Source organism: Trematomus bernacchii, unplaced genomic scaffold (assembly GCF_902827165.1).
Source record: "Trematomus bernacchii unplaced genomic scaffold, fTreBer1.1, whole genome shotgun sequence".
Classification (NCBI taxonomy): domain Eukaryota; kingdom Metazoa; phylum Chordata; class Actinopteri; order Perciformes; family Nototheniidae; genus Trematomus; species Trematomus bernacchii.
This window is the reverse complement of record NW_022987732.1, coordinates 1,515,961-1,539,348: the sequence shown is the minus strand read 5'-3', so window position 1 is coordinate 1,539,348 and position 23,388 is coordinate 1,515,961. Positions and strand designations below refer to the sequence as shown.

Below are 23,388 nucleotides of genomic sequence, written 5' to 3'. Positions count from 1 at the left end.
GTTCTGAATACATGGCCACGTACTGAGCATGCTTAACATTAAGCTGCCTTTGCTCTTTTCGCTGTAACAACGTACATTTCCCCTCTGTGGGACTAATACAGGTATTCTGATTCTGATACCTCCACAGGGTTTATAATCAAAAACAACATGGAAATGTAACTCCTAAAGATCTATAATATGCATTTTATAATAACAAATAACTGAGTGTAGTGTGTAAAGAACAACATCCTGACCATGTGTCCCTCCTGAGTGACTCACCTCTTGGCCAGCGTGATGTTGTAGTAGCTGAAGAGCGAGGGCCAGTGTCTGAAGGAGAGCCTCCTCCAGCCCTCCTGGTCCTCGGGTCCCCAGGTGATCTGAGGCACCGCGGGGGGGGGCGGCTGGGGGAGGGGCCCCGCCCTGCCAGCCCCATCGTGGTGGCCCTGTGAGTGGTTGTCAGGTAAGGGGGTTGGATCTGGAGCAGGGTGGATGCTGAGGGTGCTGGTGGGGTCGACTCCACGAAACACAGGGGCCCCGCCCAGGTGGGGGGGCAGAGCGCCTCCTCCGGGGTCTCCCAGAGGGCTCTGCTCCGACACCTGAGCAGCCAGGTAGGTTCTGATCCCAGCCGGGTCGGTGTAGACCAGGATGCCGATCCAGATCACCGTGCCCACCTGGAGAGGAAGATAATAACAATAATATTAATACATGTGGGTATGTATGCATATATGGGTGTATGTGTATATGTGTGTATGTATGTATGTGTACGTACATGTTTCTATATATGTATGTATGTATATGTGTGTGTTTAAGTAGATACATGTTTCCACCTTCAGTGCAGTTTTTTCAAAAGGAATTTCTCTCTTTCTTTGCATGAATGGTTAATTGAACACAGTGTTCAATCAGCAGACATTTTTCTTTTGTCATAATAACTTATCTCTCTTTTACCAACTGTCACAACAAACCAATTATTCACATGGATTCTCACAGCGTACGATAACCAGCAGATAAACACTCAATCAACACTTAATCTCAAATGATAGTTCTCTTTTTTTAGCATCACTACAACTCACTTCGCTGATGTAAATATTCATGATGGTTACTTTAGAAACAAGTAAAGCTTTATGGCATATCAGAACACTTTTCATATCCATGGGAGTCGAGGCGAAGGACATCAGTGGAATAAACTGAAAGGATTACCCGATAAAAAACTATCCAGCTTCACCAAAATCAACTCAAGCCCTACTCAGTTCTCCTGTGAGATGAATAGAGACTGATCGAGACACCATTCTCTCTTTTAGCGACAGTACAGACTGGAATTTCCAGATCAAATGGTTACAAAATGTTTCTTTAAGCCATCAAATCGCACAGCTATTTATCCATGTTAACCTCGTGTGAAGGTCAGATTGAGGGTGCAGCCACACCGATGTGTCACTGAACCATTTTACAGACAATGTTCCTGTCAAGCTTTGTGACATTAACACAATGAGAAAGTAGTTACTGAGAGAATGACTCCGGGCGCAGAAAGCACAGGAACAGGTTTACGACAAAGCAGAGTGTAAGCCAAACACAGATTTATTTAATAATAATAATAAGATGTTTATTTAGTATAGCACCTTTCACAAAGAAAGAACAAAAGCTGAAACTTAAGACGACAGAAACATGAATACAATAACAACATGAGGCAGAACACATCACATTCATACAGTCTGCTCGGAGTCTTCTCACCATGATGATGCGCTGAGCCAGGCGGGTTCGGGCCAGGAAGTAGACGACCCTCAGCCTCTTGGGGAGCCGCAGGTTCCTGAAGGCGGGGGTCTGCAGGGTGATGGTGTGGGGGGAGGGCCGTGGAGGGGGCGGGGCTTCACGGGGACGCAGAGGGCCGGGTTTGGGAGGCGGGAGACCGGCTTCAGCTGGCAGGCGGCGGTTCAAATCAGCCAGCTGGGGAGGGAGGGAGGGAGGGAAGAAGTTAGCACATCTGGATATAACTGTGTTTTTTGGCTCCAAACACCAAACAGATCATTGCAGCATTACCCATAATCCCCTCTGTTTCCAAAGTGCTGATTCTCTGTCTGTTACTTTAGATGAAAATAAGGAGCCCCTCCCCACGCCCCTCAAGAGATATTTGGTTAAAAAGAACACAATGGTGCTCTAGGAGGAGATTCAGGTGATAATGGTGGGGGGGGTTACCTTGGTTGGTGATTGGCTAATGGTTACACAAGCCAACACATCGTTATGACATCATAAACTGACCAAAATCTGATCATTTATTTATACATCTTTTATTTCTTTATAAAATGTAGCACCTGTCACAAAGCCCAAATCCCCTTTAATTAAAGTATTTTTGCATTGAGCATGTTTTAAATCCAACCAAAATTGGAATATTTCACTTTTTTAGGAGGTGGAGTGGAAGGGGTAGAGGAAGTTTACACATCTGGATAATTGTGTTGAAGACTACACACTAAAAAAAGAAATCATATGATGTATTCATAATGAAAATAATTGTTAGCTGCAGGAACTTGCACTGTTTTATATTGTTTGTGTCTTATATATATTATTTTGGATTGTTGGAGGAGCCAAAGATTTTCATTGCCATATCTAAACTCTAGCTACTGTGCATATTCAGGGTATATGCAGGAATCCTGAAGTCAAATGTAACACCTTTTTAAGACCTTTTTTAAGACCCTTTCCATACATTTTAAGACCTCATCGCCACTTTGAGTTCTAACCGGTTACCTTGGCGACACACTTTACCTCACATTTACTATATACAGTATTGATTGTCCTTCCTCCTTATCTTCCAACCATTTGGACGCAGACTTGCATTTCTCCATAACGATGTTGTTTAACAACCGGCGTAAACGGACCTTCGCGCGCTATCAAGCAGTGAGCGTGCGATGTCCTGTTCAGATGACGTCAAATCCAACGGGATGCCATAAATAAACTACACAGAATCACACTACACACCTACGCTATGATTACATTCAGGCACACTGTAGAATACAACCTCTTTGGACAATTTATATACTTATTGAAAACAAGCTACAAAATGTAATACCTTGGAAAATGCCGTTTAATACTTTTTAATAGCCTTCATTTTCACTAAATTGATTTATCAACTTGTAATACTTTTTAAGACCCCGCGGACACCCTGGTATGACAATGAAACTTATGAATGTTGAATGATATTGGCACATCATAAGCAGATAAACATAAATAAAAATGTATTTTATTTTAAAATTGAGCAACTATCACAACATCCAAATTCCCTCTCGATAAATAAAGTATTGTGATTCTGATAGGACAGGCAGATATATTACGTAAAGATAAAAGATGGCATGTTTTACAAATTGAAATTTTTTTTTTTGCTATTAAATCCTTGTTTCTTATGTCTGCATGGCTCTACTACAGGAGAGACTTGATGTCCTCTGAGATTAGATGGAAAAAATATGTTCCTGTATCGTATGGGCTTATAGTGCTAATGCTCATTGAGCGGGGCACTGAGCTAAACACAAATGAAAGGTTTCAGTGTGTGTGTACATTCTGAAGTACACGTGTGAAAACTGTAATCTGAAAACTATGTAGTGAGTGTGTGTGTGTGTATGTGTGTGTGTGTGACTAATCTGAAAACTATGTAGTGAGTGAGTGTGTGAGTGTGAGTGTGTGTGAGTGTGAGTGTGAGTGCGAGTGTGAGTGAGTGTGAGTGAGTGTGAGTGAGTGTGAGTGAGTGTGAGTGTGAGTGAGAGTGTGTGTGTGTGTGTGTGTAAACTGTAATCTGAAAATGATGTAGTGTGTGTGTGTGTGTGTATGTGTGTGTGTGTGTGTGTCTGTAATCTGACAACTATGTAGTGAGTGAGTGTGTGTGTGAGTGCGAGTGCGAGTGCGAGTGCGAGTGCGAGTGCGAGTGCGAGTGCGAGTGCGAGTGCGAGTGCGAGTGTGAGTGTAATCTGAAAACTATGTAGTGAGTGAGTGTGTGAGTGTGAGTGTGAGTGTGAGTGTGAGTGTGAGAGTGAGTGAGTGAGTGAGTGTGTGTGTGTGTGTGTCCTGAATCTGCTCATGAGGAAGAGCTTGTGTGTGTTGGCTCCAATTCATGCTTTTCATAATAGTTGAATGTAATCGCAATTGAAAGCGTCTGTACACTGCAAAAATGTAAAATCTTGCCAAGTATATTTGTCTAATTTCTAGTCACAATACGTCGTTACACTTGATATAAGACTTGATAACTTAAGTCTTGTTTTTAGACAAGGCATCTGAAGCATCTTTTGAAGTCAAAGTCTCTTAAAAACATCTTATTTTATAGGAAAATCTCCACTAACTAACATCAGAAAACTGAATACGTCTAAGCATTTCTGTCTTTTTTTGTTACAAATTCCCCAATTCTGGTCAAATATAGTTCAAAATAAGTTTTCCCAGCTAAATACAAGATCTCATTTATCGAAATATCCCATCTTTACTTCAATAAAGCCATTTTGTACTTGTTCTATTGGCAGATGTGTTCACTTATTAAAAGCGAAAACACCTTGTTTTTATTATACATTTACTTGTTTTTGGAGCAGCATTTTTCCCAGTGTATGTGTAGGGGAAAGTTCTCACCTCCATGCGTCGGATGTCTATAGATAACACCGTGGTGAAGAAGAACATCTGCAGGAAGAAGTCGGACACCAGCCCCACCACAGCAAACAGACAGAACTCCTAGAGATGAGAGAATCAGAAATGCTTTATTCGTCCCACAGCAACGCAGCAAAGGCTCATTACATTACATTAGGCTGATGTTTTGATTCAATATGACTTACAATAAGTGCATTCGACCAAGAAGATACAAACTTGAAGAAAACTGAATCATATAAGTACATCAGGTTTCATAGAGCCAAAACATTTCAAGTGCTACTCAACTAGCTTTAGATAAGCCAGTCCTTTGTTAGTATATAAGTGCTTTGTTAGTATATAAGTGCTTTGTTAGTAATTCTATCGCTCGAAGTGGAGTCGAAAGAGATGAGTTTTCAGTCTGCGCTGGAAGATGTGTAAGCTTTCTGCTGTCCTGATGTCAATGGGGAGCTCATTCCACCATCTTGGAGCCAGGATAGCAAACCCACGTGTTTTTGCTGATGGGAACTTGGGTCCCCCTCGCAGTGCGGGTGCAGCGAGCCGTTTGGCTGATGCAGAGCGTAGTGCACGTGCTGGGGTGTATGGTTTAACCATGTCCTGGATGTAGGAAGGGCCAGATCCATTCACAGCATGGTACGCAAGTACCGGTGTCTTGAAGTGGATTCTAGCAGTTACTGGAAGCCAGTGAAGGGAGCGGAGGAGCGGTGTGGTGTGGGAACATTTAGGAAGGTTGAAGACCAGACGAGCTGCTGCATTCTGGATGAGCTGCAGAGGTCGGATGGCACATGCAGGTAGAACAGCCAGGAGGGAGTTGCAGTAGTCTAGGCGAGAGATGACGAGGTCCTGGACCAGAAGCTGCGTCGCTTTCTGGGTCAGGAGGTGACGTATCCTCAATACGACTTATAATAAGTGCAAAAACCATAAAGATTCAGACTCCGAAGAACAAGGAAAGCGCAGATATATTCACTTCAAGCAAGTCATACCCTTGTAAGTCATACCCTTGTAAGTCATACCCTTGTAAGTCATACCCTTGTAAGTCATACCCTTGTAAGTGCTGGGGAATTAGTTTCAAGGCCAAAATTAACTTTTTTAATTGATTTATTGTATTTGAATTGTATTGCCAAGGTACAATCGGAACAGATGGGTTATCAGATTGCGGTTTAGTGCAGATAAAAAGGCAAAAAGATTAGATTATTATATCAAATAAAAAGCACACGTTAAAAAAAATAAAATGCAAACAAATAAGCAAAAACGTAATAAATAGCAGTATTTCTAATTATAAGTGAATATATTAAAGTATCATAGGAGCTGGTAACATTGACAAGTAAATATATTGTTAAGTAATAAGCGTTAATTGCACTTAAGTGTATATTGAACAGATGTTATATTGACGGGCAGTGTTATAGTGGAGACATCAGAGCATTAACAGGCAAAGCACGTAGCATTTCAAAACTTTAAAAAGGGTGCAAAAGAACTAACCCTTACAGTTTCTTAACTTTATGCAGCAGCTGATAAGATTGCTGAATTCTTGCAGTTCTTAAAGTGTGTCTTCATGGTTTATTACACTTATTGTGGATTGCTTTGGATAAAAGCATCGGCTCAATGATATGTAACGTAATGGGGTTTTGATGTACTGCATTAAACATATTCTGCCTCGGTACATAAAACACATTTAAGTGCTTTTATGCAACATTATGTTTCTTTCAGATGGGACAATATAACGGTGTTTGTGTTACCTGGATAGCCGGCACCAGAGTGAAATATCCAATGAGGATGATGCACAGTTCAGTGGCCATGTTCTTCATGATAGACCAGCTCTCATTACTAAGGCCTGCACAGAAAAATAAACAATGACACCATTACAAAAATATATCTAACAGGACAAGGCACACACACACACACACACCACACACACACACACACATACACACACACACACACACACACACACACACACACACACACACACACACACACACACACACACACACACACACACACACACACACCACACACACACACACACACACACACACACACACACCACACACACACACACACACACACACACACACACACACACACACACACACACACACACACACACACACACACACACACACACACACACACACACACACACACACACACACACACACACACACACACACACACACACACACACACACACACACACACACACACACACACACACACACACACACACACACACACACACTTTTCTTACCCTGAGCGATGCGGAGTTTGACCTCGAGATCGACGGGGGTGGACACCACAGATTTGGTGAGAACCAGGACGTTCTCCAGGCCGATCACAACCACCAGATACGGGAAAATCTCTCTGGAGACAGAAGACAACACACTTTTAAACTCAAGAAGAAAACATTTAAAAAGGACCCTCTTCTGTGTACGGAGGGGACAGTAGAAACAAAAAGGACACAAACAAATTGAAGTGAGTTTCTATTAAACACATAATGGTGATAATGAGCTCACATGAGGGACTTGGAAGAAGTTGTTAAGCTCGTTATCATCGGAGTAAAGAAAAGAATACAGCCAAGTCTCATGGTGGAAAGATCTCACTATGTTTTAATGTATTTATGAATGTAATCTTTATTCATGTAGGAAGACCATATGATTTCTAAAGATCCCATGTGTCATGCAATTGAAATGTTTGTTTGTTAACAAGACGCAAGCTAAAGTGCTTCCAGTATGTTTACAATTTTTTGATTGATTATCGGGATGATATTGTGAACCGCGATCATTTTTGGAAAGGATAAACATGACCTGACTTTTTTTAAAGATTAGCAAACCAATAAGGTGTCAGAATAAGTTAGAGCAAGAGTCATGGCTGGATCCAAAATAAGTGTGTGTGAAGGGTTGAATTCCATTTATTCAAGCCAATATTTACACTTAATGACTTATTAATACGCCATGTGACTGCTGGGAATTTCCTCCTCTGTTGACATGTACTGTACAGAGAGATTATTGTTCAAGTAATAGTGTAACGTGTATATATGTGGGTCACAGAGGAGTCATCAGACACACTCTCTAACACTTTGCATGATAAAAACACACACACTCCACTATATCAGTGTGTGGAGTGAGCAGTGTGTATCTTGCATGCTCTCGGTTGTGTTGACCTTGACACACAGAGAGTGAAACGCGGCCCACAGCTGCGTGGATCCTGGTCACTTGTTGGACACTCTGCCGCTGTCACGCCACGATAACTGCTTTCTAATAATCCTCAAACAATTGGACGAACCATTAAATGTCAATATCACAACATCTCCACCCCCCTGGTGAAGCCCCGCCCACTAACACACAGATCCTTACACCCACCTGCTGTAAACATTAACGCAAAGCCATGTGAAGTCAATGCAGAGGAAGTGGAGAGTCAATAACGTGCTTCGTGTGTGTGTGGTTGTGTGGTGTGTGTGTGTGTGTGTGTGTGGTTGTGTGTGTGTGTGTGTGTGTGTGTGTGTGTGTGTGTGTGGTTGGACCCGTCCTTGTCTCTCTGGGAATAAGATAAGAGATAATGATGAAGCTGTAACTGCCGCAGTAAATATTAACAGGATATATTTGAACGTCGACAGCGGCGCATAACGAGGACAGAAGAACAAGTTCCCACTGAGAATCAAATTCAGATTTGTTTCTGTAACGTTCCACATATACAAGTTTGAGATCAATTTGTTGGTCAACTAGTATCCAGAGCAGTTGATTTTTATAAAATGTTCTCTATGAAAAAGACATAAATGACACAGGTGGTTGGATATGCATGCTAACATTAGCATGTTGGGGTTTATTAGTTTATTATGACTACCATCTTACTTCAGCGTGTTAGCATCCTAACAGTTGCAGTTGCTGTAAAACTGATGCTAATGGAAATGTAATTAGTTTGAAGGTTTTTATTCGTAAATAACATTTAGACTTCATAATTGCACTGGATGAAGAGTTGAGGATTCACAGTTATAAGGATTTATGGTCTGGGCACCACAGCTATCTGTTAAAATCATCCTTTCAGAAACATGAGTGTTTGCGCAAAACTTAATGGCATTTTTTTCGAATGGTTGGTATTTAGATCGGTAGATATTTCAGTCTGGACCAAAGTAATGGACCAACAGTTATGTAGTACGCTCTCTAACTTTCCCAAACTGTGGCCCCCTGGGTGGCAAAAGCTTAGTCTGTAGGGACTTGGCTTGGGAACCGGAAGGTCGTTAGTTCAAGTCCCAATTAGACCAATTACAGAGTGTGGATTGGTAGCTGGAGAGGTGCCAGGTCTCCCTCTGGGCACTGCCGAGTTATCCGAGGTGAACCAAACTCCAAAATCCTCTGAGAGCCTAACACTGTCAGCCCCCCTTCGCTCTGACACCACTCCATTAATGCATGTTTAAAGGTCCTGTTATTTTCAGGCCTGTGTGTGTAATGTAAATATAACAACACAGTGAACATTAGATTTCCGATCAGAGATTAATAACGCATTTCTTCTTCTGAATCCATAATTGTCAGACTCATGTGTTGATGCCTCGGATACTTAGTTGAAACTAACTGTTTTCTAAGGGCAAAAAATACCCCCAAACTCTCAGCATTCATCTCTGTTCCTGTCCTTTTCTCAAGGTATACTGTTTGACAGACAGATGTTAAAAACAGAAGCAGCATTCCTACCCTCCATTGAGCGTGGGTGTGAGTCCAAACAGCGTGCAGAGTCCCACCGACATGAGCAGAGAGCTGAGCACGGTGACCACAGCAGCCAGAGCCAGACCCCACTTAGACTTCACCATGTCGATCTTACCTGAGGGGGGAGGAGGAGAAAAGATGAGGACAGGACACTGGAGCTGTCTATATAGCTAATATATATATATATAACTATTGTAACCATTTAACATCTCAGCCAGGAAGTTCTGTGTAAAAAAGAGGCATGCAAGTTTCTTAGTATGCCAGGTAGTGAAGTTCTCGAATTTGAGCCAAGAGAGCTTTTTAAATGGAGAACACATCTTAAGATTAGTCCATAACAATTTTACTTTGCGTTGAACTACAGACTTTTCAAGCTAGTATTTTTTAAACGTTTATCCAGAAAAATATCTACATTTTAAAGATCTAGCACATATTTTATTGGACTTATAATTAAAATAAAAAGCCAGCACTTTTGCTTCCACGTCTAAAAAAAATGTATAACAAAATACAGACATATTTAATTAAAGAAAAATGTAGTTAGGAAAAATCTTAAGCTTACTTTTGGACTTTAATTTAAAAAAAGGTGGCTATCGTGAATTAATTAACGGGCCTGGGAGTTGATATTAAGTGATGTACTTTGAGTAAGTGTTTGTTTAACGAGCAAAAGTTTGTTCAGGAAGTCGCTGAAGGGTTCGATGGGTTCATTCTTACAGCAGTGTGAATGTTCCTGTGTGAGGACGAGGACACACACACACACACACACACACACACACACACACACACACACACACACACACACACACACACACACACACACACACACACACACACACACACACACACACACACACACACACACACACACACACACACACACACACACACACACACACACACACACACACACACACACACACACACACACACACACACACACACACACACACACACACACACACACACACACACACACACACACACACACACACACACACACACACACACACACACACACACACACACACACACACACACACACACACACACACACACACCCACCCACCCACCGGCCCGTTTCAAAGCTTAAGTGGTGTTTGAACAAAGAAAAAAAATCCAAGATAAGGAAAAGTGACGGAGGAACCAGACACACAGGACGGAGCAGAATGGGATTTCAAGATTCAAGGCTTTTATTGTCACAATAAAACAGATAAAATAGTGCAAGTAAATAAAATAAAATAGAATATAATAGAAAGGGACTGACGTGTGGAGAAGTAGATGTAGGCGAACAGGATGATGTAGGTGGTGACGAGCGGGATGAGCTCTGCGATGCCAATCTCCTCTTTGAAATGCACGTGAACCATGTGGTCGTCTCTCAGGCTGCAGTTGGCTGACGGGTGGAGCTGTTTCAGACGGGACCGCAGGCTGCCCAGGAACCTACACACACACACACACACACACACAGAGATCATCATCAGCACTACAAATGCATTCCATTAAATGATGAATAATATCCAGTTGCTTCCAGACAATTACTTAGTCGAGCAATTCAGCACTTCTGTATCTATCCTGTTGGCTCAGTCCGAGGTTAAATATGACCAGTCAGCTAAATGAATTAGAAGGAAAAGGGCCAATATGCTCCACAAGTCATTGTAAGTGACCACAGCAATAATGAATGCAGTCTGCAGCTTTACAAGAGAAACAAATCAATTATAATAATTATAATTGATTTGTAGAGCGAATGTCCCTAAGGAATATATTCCAACAGGTGCAGTTGAAGTAGCATTATGACAATTGCCTTTATATGGTGTGATAAAGGCGAAAATAATGATACGCTAATATTTTGGTGCAGAGACTAAACTAAATGTTTTTATTATGGGCTGATCTGATTTCCTTTTTTTTTTCTCTGCCTATTTTCTTTGTTTCTATTAACTATTTTTGAACACACACACATAAAATGTTTGTAACATTTCTTAAAAAGAAGTTTGGAATTGCATATTCATTAATTTTAGAGAATAATCAAAGACAACTACTGCATACTAGGGTTGCAAAGGGGCGGAACATTTCCGGTAAATTTCCATGGGAAGTTAATCTGGGGAATTTTGGAAATATTCCATATTGGAAACTTTCCATGGGAATAATGGGAACTAACTGGAGAGAAATGTAATCGAATTATATCATATGCAAGCAGAAATATAAACACTTTGTTTTGTCATAAGAAAACATCCATGCAAAATGATACAATTAAAAAAACATGACATTTCAACAGATTTATTTGTAAGTAGAACAGAACAAGTTTTAATTATTTTATTGAACAATCATTTGTTTCATTGAAGAACAAAAACATGAATGTTGAGTTAAATATTACTTCTAGAAATCATGTGTGCATGTGATGGAGGAATGCACAGTGCCTGTAGGGGGTGTGGTCTCAATAGCCATGCAGTAAGCAGTGTGCTATGTAGATGTGATTGAGGAATGGCATGGTTATTCAAGTGTACTTGAATGGCATCTGTTTGTTTTAGTCAAGATTATGCTAAAATATACTTTCCCCAACTATATTTAAGTTCCCTACAAAGAGCCAACCTTCAATTTAGAAAATTCCCAGTTTATTCCCGTTTATTCGAGTGGAAAGTTTCCATCTTTGAAAATTCCCGGAATTTTGCAACCATAGTCCATACTGTGTAAACCTTTCTATTTATTTGTCGGTTACTGTCCATGTCACTGTACGCACAACATAAACCCTCATGTGGTGTAAAATGAGTGGACAGAAACCAAAAGTGATCACCAATCAAGCTGAAAATCATCATACAAATTGTGCCATAATATGAAAAAGTAAAAAAAGAAAATTCAAGCAAAACTGTATTTTTATTTTCTCCTCTATATTTGAATATGTGACTCACCTTGCATCGTAGGTGGACAGCACTATAGTGATGGTGTACGTCACCACCCTCTTCCTGTTGTAGTGACTGACCCCAGTGTACTTCCCAGGGACGCCAAACAGCAGGTCTAAAACACACACAACAACATATGTTATCAAACACAGTGCAGCACGTACTTAACTTTATAAATACAAACAAGGTTCCCTTTTTAAGTCACTGACAAACAGAGAGTCAGATGGCTGAATATTCACACTGCAGCCTCTGAATGATCTGGAGTCATTAGTCGACAGTTTGGCTGACCTTCAGTGTGAAGCAGTTTCAGCCCGACTGTCTCCGAGTACAGACCCAGAAAAAGCTGCCACCTTTAAATCACCTGAGCTGAAAGGGGAGATGTCCACCATGTCAGTGAGTTTAAAAGGGGCCCTATGAGGCTCATTTTCAGGTAGTGATGGGAATTATGGCTCTCTGAAGGGAGCCGTATCGTATGGCTCCGTTCCTTTCCGAGAGCCGTTCAAAAGAGCCGTTCAAAAGAGCGGGGGCGGGGTTAATAGGTTTATCTGCAAAATAATCACCAGGATAATGATTGACTGTATTGCCAGATATCTACTTTTACTCACAGAAAAATGTATAATCTCTCGGCCAGCCAAACTACTACTCCAGCAGCATGCGTCATGCCATCATCTATGGCAAATTTGCATTCAGGAAAGCAAGTTCCCGTAAAGGCAAGTGGATTTATGGCAGGCAGTGAACCAACGATAAAAAGAATCTGATCGTTCGCGAACGCAACATCACTATTTTCAGGTTCATATCAGTATGTAGTGTCTCTACTGTGACATGTCTCCATGCTTTAATGTTCAAAAAGGTATTTATTTTTCTCATACTGCCTGTGCTGCAGCACCTCTTTTCACCCTCTGTGAAAAAAGCTCTGATTGGTTAGCTGGCCCGGCTCTGTTGTGATTGGTCAACTGTTAAAGATGTCCCGCCCCTTAGCATATCATGAAAGATGTGCTGGAGGGAACTTTGGGATTTTAGCCATGCACAAAAACCTATATAACCCACTACAGGAAAGGGAAAACCCCAAAGAGCATAAGATTTTAAACCCTCTTAAAAAACAGGATTAAGATGCATTGTGGGTAATGCATCTCCCTCTTCCTCTTCCTCCTCCTCACCTCGCAGCGTGGCCGAGGTGCTGAGGCCTTTGGGTTCGTGTTTCTGGATCGTCTTCAGGAGGTCGGGGTCCGAGTCGAACAGCTCCTGCTGGTTCTGCCAGTAGTTGCCGGGGGAAACGAGCAAACAGCCATGCTCCGGCAGCACCGACTGCATCCGCCGTAACCCTGGAAACAGATCGGTCACCTGGAGACAGAGCGACTCCAGACTGCGAACCCCAGAGCTGAGAGGGGAGACAGAGAGATGTTTTATTGCTATTGAGATGTTGAAATGTCTTTATAAGAAATAAGACAAGTTTCTTTCTTCTTGTCTCCTAATTTTATTGTACAACGCCATGTCTTTTTATGCTGCTGCAACACAAACATTTCCCAACTTGGGATCAATAAAGTACTTCTTATCTTATCTTAAGAGACAGAGAAGAGACAGAGGGGGGGACGGAGGGGAGAGAGAGGTGAGAGGACAGGAGTAAATCTCAAACACAAAAGAGCCTCAAGTAATTAGTATTTGCAGAGGAGGTAACTTTAGTCCATCAACTGCATAACTGAATAATAACAAGACAAGGGCAGCAGCAAGTAACTCATTACACTCTTGTTCAAATGTTCTTTATTTCAATGGACTTAAATGAACTGTAATGTACAACTTCCAAGCAAAACAAGAAGGTGTACAAATCAGAACTAAAGTGCTTTACAGGTGAAAGACACACATGTATCGTAAAAAGGGGGGCAGTTGGACATGATTGACTTAGTTGTTCAACTTATTATTCAGTTTGACTTCTCTTTGACTAAATGATAGGAAAATAAGTTATTGAATGTAAAATGCTTTATTATGAATATACAGTTAAATTGAAGTTTTCCTTGTCCGTGAAAAAAGTTACAAAACAGTTTGTGTATGATGGGTTTTTTTTTTTTTTTTAATCTGCAGGTAATTCAAAACAAAATTGTCCTGAGGAATCTGCAATCAGATTGTTGGTCAGATAAAGCGAGCAATTAGAAGAAAAAAAACAATGGAGGGTTTTTAATCGGTTAATCAGGAACATAAGCAGCAGACAGCAATCATTATGTTTAAAATAATAGCCACATATTTGTAGTACAAGCACTCATTGAGGTTTTACAAAATATATTTAACGTTGCACCGTGTTGTGCGAGTGCGAGTGTGAGTGCGAGTGTGTGCGTGCGTGTGCGTGTGCGTGTGTGTGTGTGTGTGTGTGTGTGTGTGTGAGAGTGTGTGTGTGTGTGTGTGTGTGTGTGAGTGTGTGAGTGTGTGTGTTTACCCGTCTGAGTGCACGTGGTTGCGGATCTCCTCCAGCAGGCTGAAGGCTCGACTCAGCGGAGACCGAAACACGTCCACCGGCACCAGGCTGCTGTCCCACGGAGACACCGCCGCCTTCACCAACACCTGCTGGATGTAGGCCACCGGGGGACCCCGGTACTACACACACACACACACACAGATGTTACACACTCATTTCATGCTTTTCAAATCAAATCAAAATGGAGTATAGCCCCAAATCACAAGAAATGACTCAAAGGGCTGTACAAAGCAAACAAAAAGACAAAAACAAAATACAAACGTCATATTAGGGCTGTGCAATTAATTGTATTTTAATCCCAATTACGATTTTGGCCTGCCACAATTACGAAAACAACATCATCGAAAAAAACAATTATTTTGCTTTGCTCGGTTGTGACAGTGCACTGCAACATATTTGATCAAATGTATTTGTATTTATCATATTTATATATGTTTAGTAGCTTGTTGAAGTGCGCTCCAAAATATTTGTTGATCTTGTTTATTGGTATTTATTATTTTGATATTATTTATTTAAATGTAGATATAAATGTATCATTTATTTTTGTATTGGTTTTTCAGTTGAATTATACGTTCAGGGAAATCAACAGTTAAAAAGATACTGCTCAAATTATTATTTGTATTTAAAAGTTCAATAAATGGATGTTTTCAAAGTCAATGAATAATCGTATTTAATAATCGTGATATCAATTATTGACCAAAATAATCGTGATTATGATTTTTGCCATAATCGCACAGCCCTACATCATAGCATCAACATTTTAAAAACATTATACATCAACATAAGTATTGCCATGTGATAAAAGCATGTGACTGAAGTGATGCTAATGTTGAACGGAAACTAGGTGATGGAAATGAGTTTACAAGGAAGACCGATGCGAAGAGGAGGCTGAAATGATGTGATCGTGGGCGCCTGGTAGATATTCACTGGGTAATTAATGATGATACATATGGAGGTGCTAGTCCATGTAAGATGTTAAAGGTTAATAGTAAAATCTTGAAGTCTGATCGTATGTGAATCGGGATCTATGATCAAATGTTCTGGTTCTGGTTCATATTCTCTAATGTTCTTTTAAACCTCAGGCAGTGAAAGTGTTGTATAGTTTCCTGTTGTCCTGCTCACTGTAATTTAAAACCACAGCTGACAAGTGAGTGCGTCCCTGCTTTGTGTTCATCTCTCATTATTCACGAGCTTCCATCTTTGTTGTGTAACAGGTAAGCCTACAGTATGTCCAGGTGTGTGAGACTTTCAGAGGGAGGACAATGTTGTGAAGAGGATCAGTTTAGAGTAAGGTCTGGGCAAAATGAACAAAATAATATATAACGATATTTTTGTATTAAATACCTCAATATCGATGTAGCGATCATATTATATAGGGGTTCACAACTGGTGTTTACACAATTAAATTCATGATCAATAAAGATGACTTACACGGATCAGATATATTGCTATTGATAATGGAATAATTAAATAAATGATAAATACAGATAAGATACGTGGATCTAATGACAAAATGGGTAACACAAATAATAGAAAAGTCTGGTATGTCGAGAAAATGACATCAGGTGACTGTAATGGAGCCTTTCCAAATCCTGGGAAAGACACTCATTTGATACGAAATCCAAAATATAAGAAATAAATCTAGTCTTATTTCTAAATATTGATATAATATATGATACATACATTGCCAAGACCAAGGCAACAACAAAAATACACAGTAAAACACGCAGTAGCTTAGATAATTATGAATAGTTATAAACATGTCTAGGTGCGTACTGTGTACAGTGCTTGCGAGTCTCATTATAAGAATAATGGAATATTCTGGGATGTATATATAAACGTGCGTGTGCTTTATCTAAAAGAACAAAGAAGTGGAATTATTTGCCGAATGATTTAAAGAGCTGTAAGAACATTTTTATGTTTAAGAAAATGTATAAAGAAAGTGTAATACTGTAATTAGACAGTATGAAGTTGACTTGATTGTGTTCTGGTTGTATGTTTCAGTATTTGTGAGCAACTGTGACTGAAAGAATATTGCTTTTATTTGAGTTTTTATGGTTATTTCATTTTTGTTCTTTCTTTGTACGAAGGGGCAGGTAAGATAAGATGTTCTGCTCCCTGCTCCTTTCCACCATGCGCTATACAAAAAACAACCAGTATAAGTGTACATGTTTTGTTTTAAAAGAACTGCCATGTGTGGAATAAATAAAATAAATAAATCTTCTCTTACCCAGTCGGGCCGCTCTCCGAGGTCTCCCTGAGGCTCATGGGAAGGGACGCTGTAGTCTCGCCCCCCCGTGGTGAACTCAACGGGACCCGTCCCAGGCAGGGGGAGCCGCAACAACGGATAGCTGCGAGACAAAGGGGACAAAACGGATATGAGACACAAGTTTTAAATAATATTAAAGCTCTCGGGAGGAAATGTTTTCAACAATGTTTAAGTTAAACTCATATTTCACTTATTGCTGCAACAGACGACCATTATCTCTATTTATATACAACTACAGTACACAGTATTTATTCTGCTTTAAAGTTTTTAATATCACATTTTGTCTATCTTATTCTACATTACATGTTTATAGGCTTCTCATTCCTTCAACCTTTTTGCATCATTATGTCTATTACACTATGTATAACAACTACGATGTAGGTTTTGTGCGTACGGAAAATAAAGACTTTCAATCTAAAAAGATTCTAAGCATTATTTGTTGTTTTTAAAGATCTTTTTTGGGCCAGAAAGAGACTTTAATAGAGATACAGTGGTGACAGGTGGAGATAGAGCGATATTGCCTGAAATGTTACGCCAGCAGAGCCGCCAGCTCTAACCACTGAGCCTTATACTTATTTGTTTTAAATGAACAGATGATTCCTGCAGTAGTTAGAACAAATATCTGCTTCTTTCTTAGAATTACAAGCAGCTAAAATGTATGATCATTTGAAACACGATCAGCCCTTAGTGTTTGTGAGGCTGCACATCAGTTATTAGCAGCAGATACCCGATACACATGTGTGTGCTGTGTGTGTTATGCAACACTTTAAGAAAACGTGACACCAGTGCCTCAGGCTTTTCCTGTGATTAAGTGCTTCTTGGACAGACCCCTTCCTCTTTCCTCCTGCCAATGGGTGGCTCCTTTATGAAACAAGTTTCCCTCAGAGCACCAAACCACTCATTACTTGGTCTGTCTGTCTGTTCATTACATGATGGTAGTGTTGAGCAACCCTAAAACTTAGCTGACAGGTGAGCTTATAGTGAAGGTAGGTGAGCTTATAGAGAAGGTAGGTGAGCTTATAGAGAAGGTAGGTGAGCTTATAGTGAAGGTAGGTGAGCTTATAGTGCAGGTAGGTGAGCTTATAGTGAAGGTAGGTGAGCTTATAGTGCAGGTAGGTGAGCTCATAGTGAAGGTAGGTGAGCTCATAGTGAAGGTAGGTGAGCTTATAGTGCAGGTAGGTGAGCCTATAGTGCAGGTAGGTGAGCTTATAGTGAAGGTAGGTGAGCTCATAGTGAAGGTAGGTGAGCTCATAGTGAAGGTAGGTGAGCTTATAGTGCAGGTAGGTGAGCCTATAGTGCAGGTAGGTGAGCTTATAGTGAAGGTAGGTGAGCTTATAGTGCAGGTAGGTGAGCTCATAGTGAAGGTAGGTGAGCTCATAGTGAAGGTAGGTGAGCTTATAGTGCAGGTAGGTGAGCTTATAGTGAAGGTAGGTGAGCTTATAGTGCAGGTAGGTGAGCTCATAGTGAAGGTAGGTGAGCTCATAGTGAAGGTAGGTGAGCTTATAGTGCAGGTAGGAGAGCTCATAGTGAAGGTAGGTGAGCTTATAGTGAAGGTAGGTGAGCTCATAGTGAAGGTAGGAGAGCTTATAGTGAAGGTAGGTGAGCTTATAGTGAAGGTAGGTGAGCTCATAGTGAAGGTAGGTGAGCTCATAGTGAAGGTAGGTGAGCTTATAGTGAAGGTAGGTGAGCTCATAGTGAAGGTAGGTGAGCTCATAGTGAAGGTAGGTGAGCTCATAGTGAAGGTAGGTGAGCTCATAGTGAAGGTAGGTGAGCTTATAGTGAAGGTAGGTGAGCTTATAGTGAAGGTAGGTGAGCTCATAGTGAAGGTAGGTGAGCTCATAGTGAAGGTAGGTGAGCTCATAGTGAAGGTAGGTGAGCTCATAGTGAAGGTAGGTGAGCTTATAGTGAAGGTAGGTGAGCTTATAGTGAAGGTAGGTGAGCTTATAGTGAAGGTAGGTGAGCTTATAGTGAAGGTAGGTGAGCTTATAGTGAAGGTAGGAGAGCTTATAGTGAAGGTAGGTGAGCTTATAGTGAAGGTAGGTGAGCTCATAGTGAAGGTAGGTGAGCTCATAGTGAAGGTAGGTGAGCTTATAGTGAAGGTAGGTGAGCTCATAGTGAAGGTAGGTGAGCTCATAGTGAAGGTAGGTGAGCTCATAGTGAAGGTAGGTGAGCTCATAGTGAAGGTAGGTGAGCTCATAGTGAAGGTAGGTGAGCTTATAGTGAAGGTAGGTGAGCTCATAGTGAAGGTAGGTGAGCTCATAGTGAAGGTAGGTGAGCTTATAGTGAAGGTAGGTGAGCTCATAGTGAAGGTAGGTGAGCTCATAGTGAAGGTAGGTGAGCTCATAGTGAAGGTAGGTGAGCTCATAGTGAAGGTAGGTGAGCTCATAGTGAAGGTAGGTGAGCTCATAGTGAAGGTAGGTGAGCTTATAGTGAAGGTAGGTGAGCTTATAGTGAAGGTAGGTGAGCTCATAGTGAAGGTAGGTGAGCTTATAGTGAAGGTAGGTGAGCTTATAGTGAAGGTAGGTGAGCTCATAGTGAAGGTAGGTGAGCTTATAGTGAAGGTAGGTGAGCTCATAGTGAAGGTAGGTGAGCTTATAGTGAAGGTAGGTGAGCTCATAGTGAAGGTAGGTTAGCTCATAGTGAAGGTAGGTGAGCTTATAGTGAAGGTAGGTGAGCTTATAGTGAAGGTAGGTGAGCTCATAGTGAAGGTAGGTGAGCTTATAGTGAAGGTAGGTGAGCTCATAGTGAAGGTAGGTGAGCTTATAGTGAAGGTAGGTGAGCTTATAGTGAAGGTAGGTGAGCTTATAGTGCAGGTAGGTGAGCTTATAGTGAAGGTAGGTGAGCTTATAGTGAAGGTAGGTGAGCTTATAGTGAAGGTAGGTGAGCTTATAGTGAAGGTAGGTGAGCTTATAGTGAAGGTAGGTGAGCTTATAGTGAAGGTAGGTGAGCTTATAGTGAAGGTAGGTGAGCTTATAGTGAAGGTAGGTTAGCTCATAGTGAAGGTAGGTGAGCTTATAGTGAAGGTAGGTGAGCTCATAGTGAAGGTAGGTGAGCTTATAGCAGAGTTCCCGTTAGAATATTTTTTTGCCGGTCAACATGTCCGTTATAGTTGAAATCTTCTGGACAAAATGAGAAAAGTGCCGGTCAAAGGTCTTCTTATTTATTGAGCTTTTAAACAAATTGATATGATTCGATATTAAACAAACTAATTCTAGTAGATGAACTACATTATTCAAAAGTGTACAGTAATTTATAACACGGGAATAATAAACGGAGCGCTCTCTCTCCCTCTCCTGACATCCCGTCAGTATCATTGTGCTAAAGGGAAATTATTTTGACCGGACATTTTGACCGGAGAGATTTAGATTTGCCGGTCTTCAGCATATTTTACCGGTCATAGTCCGGTAATTACCGGCTAACGGGAACTCTGGCTTATAGTGAAGGTAGGTGAGCTTATAGTGAAGGTAGGTGAGCTTATAGTGAAGGTAGGTGAGCTTATAGTGCAGGTAGGTGAGCTTATAGTGCAGGTAGGTGAGCTTATAGTGAAGGTAGGTGAGCTTATAGTGAAGGTAGGTGAGCTTATAGTGAAGGTAGGAGAGATGGAAAGAGCCTATCTTAAAAAGCATTTACACATTTTTACAAACAGTGTTTCTGTATATAAAAAACAGTAGTGAGAATGTACACAAGCCATCTAAAACCACAATCAGAGGTAAGAGGAAACTTTTAGCAATGAAGAATTAGCGTCCTAGGTGTCAGACTGACATTAGTCACGTATGATGACATTATCAGCATTTACAGGAGGTGTTTGTGTCGGGTCAACATTTTGTTAAACAAATGTGTTCTTTAAAAGGCTCCATGCCAAGATAAAGCTTGAATTTTGAAAAGCGATTAGTCCTTTCTTTATTTTAAACAATAGAAAAGACAGAAGGCATGCACTATGAACAAACCAAGAGCTTTGACACTTTGTAAATGAAGTAATAAGAGCTTTCTAATTTCGCAAATAAATGTGCAAATCCAAAACGTAGAGGCTTACACCTTTAATAATACCCCTTTCATTGCTGAGATGTGAAAATGAAGCAGGTCTACTTGTGTGTGTGTTTGACCTGTGTTACATTGATATAAAGGACAATCTAATCTGCAGTGTTGTTTGCTGATAAACAAGATGAATACACACAATGTTACAATTTCTATTTACTGTCCTTTTGCTCTTGTTTACTTTTAGGGCAAAATTGCACTGAGCTAATTGTTTTGCGGACTGATTTGTGTTATCTGAAACTGCCATGAAAGGCTTTTCAAGACATTATTCAGTAGCTGAAAACCACCTGAATCACTCAGTAGCATACTGGCGCACATAAAAAAGTCCTTTTGTAATCTCATATTGAAAAAGTGATTTACTAGACCCATCGGGGGTACATTAATGAATCATCTTTAGAAACATAATAATTTATTTATCCCGAAAAGTGGGTTTTGTGAGAATTGCTCCAGTTAAGAATAAAATAAGTAAAATATTGAATACAATATTTATCTAAACATGAGATCTTGAAGTTAAATGACCAAAAAATATATATAATAAAATAGAAATATTGATATAAACATAAGAATATATGGTAAAATGTCCAATAAAACATGAAAAAAACGTTACAAAATAATCATCTCTGATGTGTTTTGGGAGTGAGGAGAATGCATTTGTTTGATAATAAACACATGTTTAAATGTTTAAGATGAAGTTTTTATCATGTTTTAACTTTAGGAGAGATTGTGAGGGTCTGGAAAATGATCTAAAAACTGAGGAGTGGGTGATTAAGTTTATGCTGAGTCACTGTTATTGATCAGTAACACTATCACCGTCCACGCAGTCACGTTGTGCTGATCGTTAGTACAAACAAATATCTCCCTTCTAGGAATGTGCTTTATGCAGTTTGTGTGGAAACCTTTCCTCTCCCTTTCTGTTTTCTCCCCCGCTCCCTCACCCGACCCCCCCCCCCCCGCCACTCTGCAGGGTCACTGTACCTCCACAAAGGCCTCTTTTGTGCGGAGCCAGCCCCCCTCCTGACAGGCAGATGGAGGGACAGGCCTCCCATTCTCACAGGGCCATTTTCTCACAGCCCTCGTCTCAAATGCTGCCTTTAACATCCCCGTCGACAAGCTCTTTTCTTTCCCAACGCCTCGGGAGGTGGTCAGCCGTCCATTTGACCTCCCCCCCCCCCCGCACTGTAAGGTGGTTTGACGACGGCACGCAGCAGGTGCATGTGTGTGTTTCAGATTGTTGTACAATGTCTTTGCGGCTGAAGCCAGGCCAACTCTCTGACCTGTGTCCTCTCTTTTGACCACAGATTAAGCAAGAGTAGAGATGTGCGTGTTAAAGGAATGTTTGCACGGTGGTGTCGCCAGGGGGCTGTGTTTTGTGTGTGTGTGTTGTGTGTGTGTGTGTGTGTGTGTGTGCGTGCGTGCGTGCAGATGGCCGGATCAGATGAGCTGGTTTCTTGTCTCCTCTGTCTTCAATTCAGTCAGTCTGCATGGGAGAGCAGCTTTTCACTTGAGTTTTAATTGAGTCAGGGGCTTAAAGCAGACACTAGTTGTTTGGAGTCATGCATCCATCCCAACACCAGAACCACCGTCAGTCCCTCTCAAAAATGTCTGTCTTTCTACATTAAATGCCTCATCTTGACTCGACTTGCTCTTATTTGGTTTTCCAAAAAGATATGGATAGTACAGTTTGCCTGGAACTTTTTTAGTACCATCTAATCTCAAAGTGAAAAGCTGCTTTTAAAACCCTGCAGTCTGATTGGTCACAGAGAATCAAAACCCCATGTTTATAAATAGCAAACTACCTTTTTTTTTTTCAATTTAGACGCATCTTAAAGCGTTGAATTTTACTTTGAACACAACCAGTTAGAACTGGACGATATGAAGAAAATAAAATATCACAATATTTCTGATCAAACACCTCATTATTGATATAGCATGATGGATTATTGGTGCTTTGGTGCTATTATTAGGATAAGTTGGAAGAGGCAACTAATAGAACAGCTTGAATACATACAAAAATCAGATCATTAAATTACATTGCTATCATGCAGCCTTTTAAACCATTAAAAAGGCAACATGACTTTAAGATATCCATAAAAAAGGCGATATTTAGTCTTATATCAATATATTGCGCCTCCCTATCCCCAGTTTCAAATGGTTTTCTGGGTTTCCAACACGACTACCTGTATTTTCTACTGAAGCTCAACATTTCCAAACAAGAAAACCTTTCCTCCATGTCAAGAAACACAAAGACAGGACACCTACCAGCAGGTGAGGATGCTGGCGGAGGTGAAGAGGATGATGGGAACTGGGTAGGAGGCGCAGAGCAGCCCATGGCGGTAGAAAGCCGCCGAGATCTTCTCTCTCAGCCGCTCGCGCAGCGTCATCCTGGGGGACGGGGTCAACTGCCGGCCATCGGGGCGCACGGCGCGGCCGAGGAGGGAGCGCCGCGGGGCATCCAGGGAC

At 40.9% G+C, this 23,388-nt stretch overlaps 1 protein-coding gene across 1 annotated transcript in view; it reads right to left on the bottom strand.

Moving 5' to 3' along the window:
* Positions 1-23,388, bottom strand: part of scap (SREBF chaperone) — a 36,564-nt gene extending 13,176 nt beyond the window's left edge. Inside the window, 12 exon segments of the mRNA XM_034145770.1 lie at positions 259-650; positions 1,705-1,917; positions 4,570-4,668; positions 6,318-6,412; positions 6,830-6,942; positions 9,264-9,390; positions 10,534-10,706; positions 12,170-12,275; positions 13,318-13,538; positions 14,586-14,743; positions 16,855-16,975; positions 23,188-23,388. Of these exon segments, the coding sequence (XP_034001661.1) occupies positions 259-650; positions 1,705-1,917; positions 4,570-4,668; positions 6,318-6,412; positions 6,830-6,942; positions 9,264-9,390; positions 10,534-10,706; positions 12,170-12,275; positions 13,318-13,538; positions 14,586-14,743; positions 16,855-16,975; positions 23,188-23,309 (1,940 nt within the window). The 5' untranslated portion in view covers positions 23,310-23,388.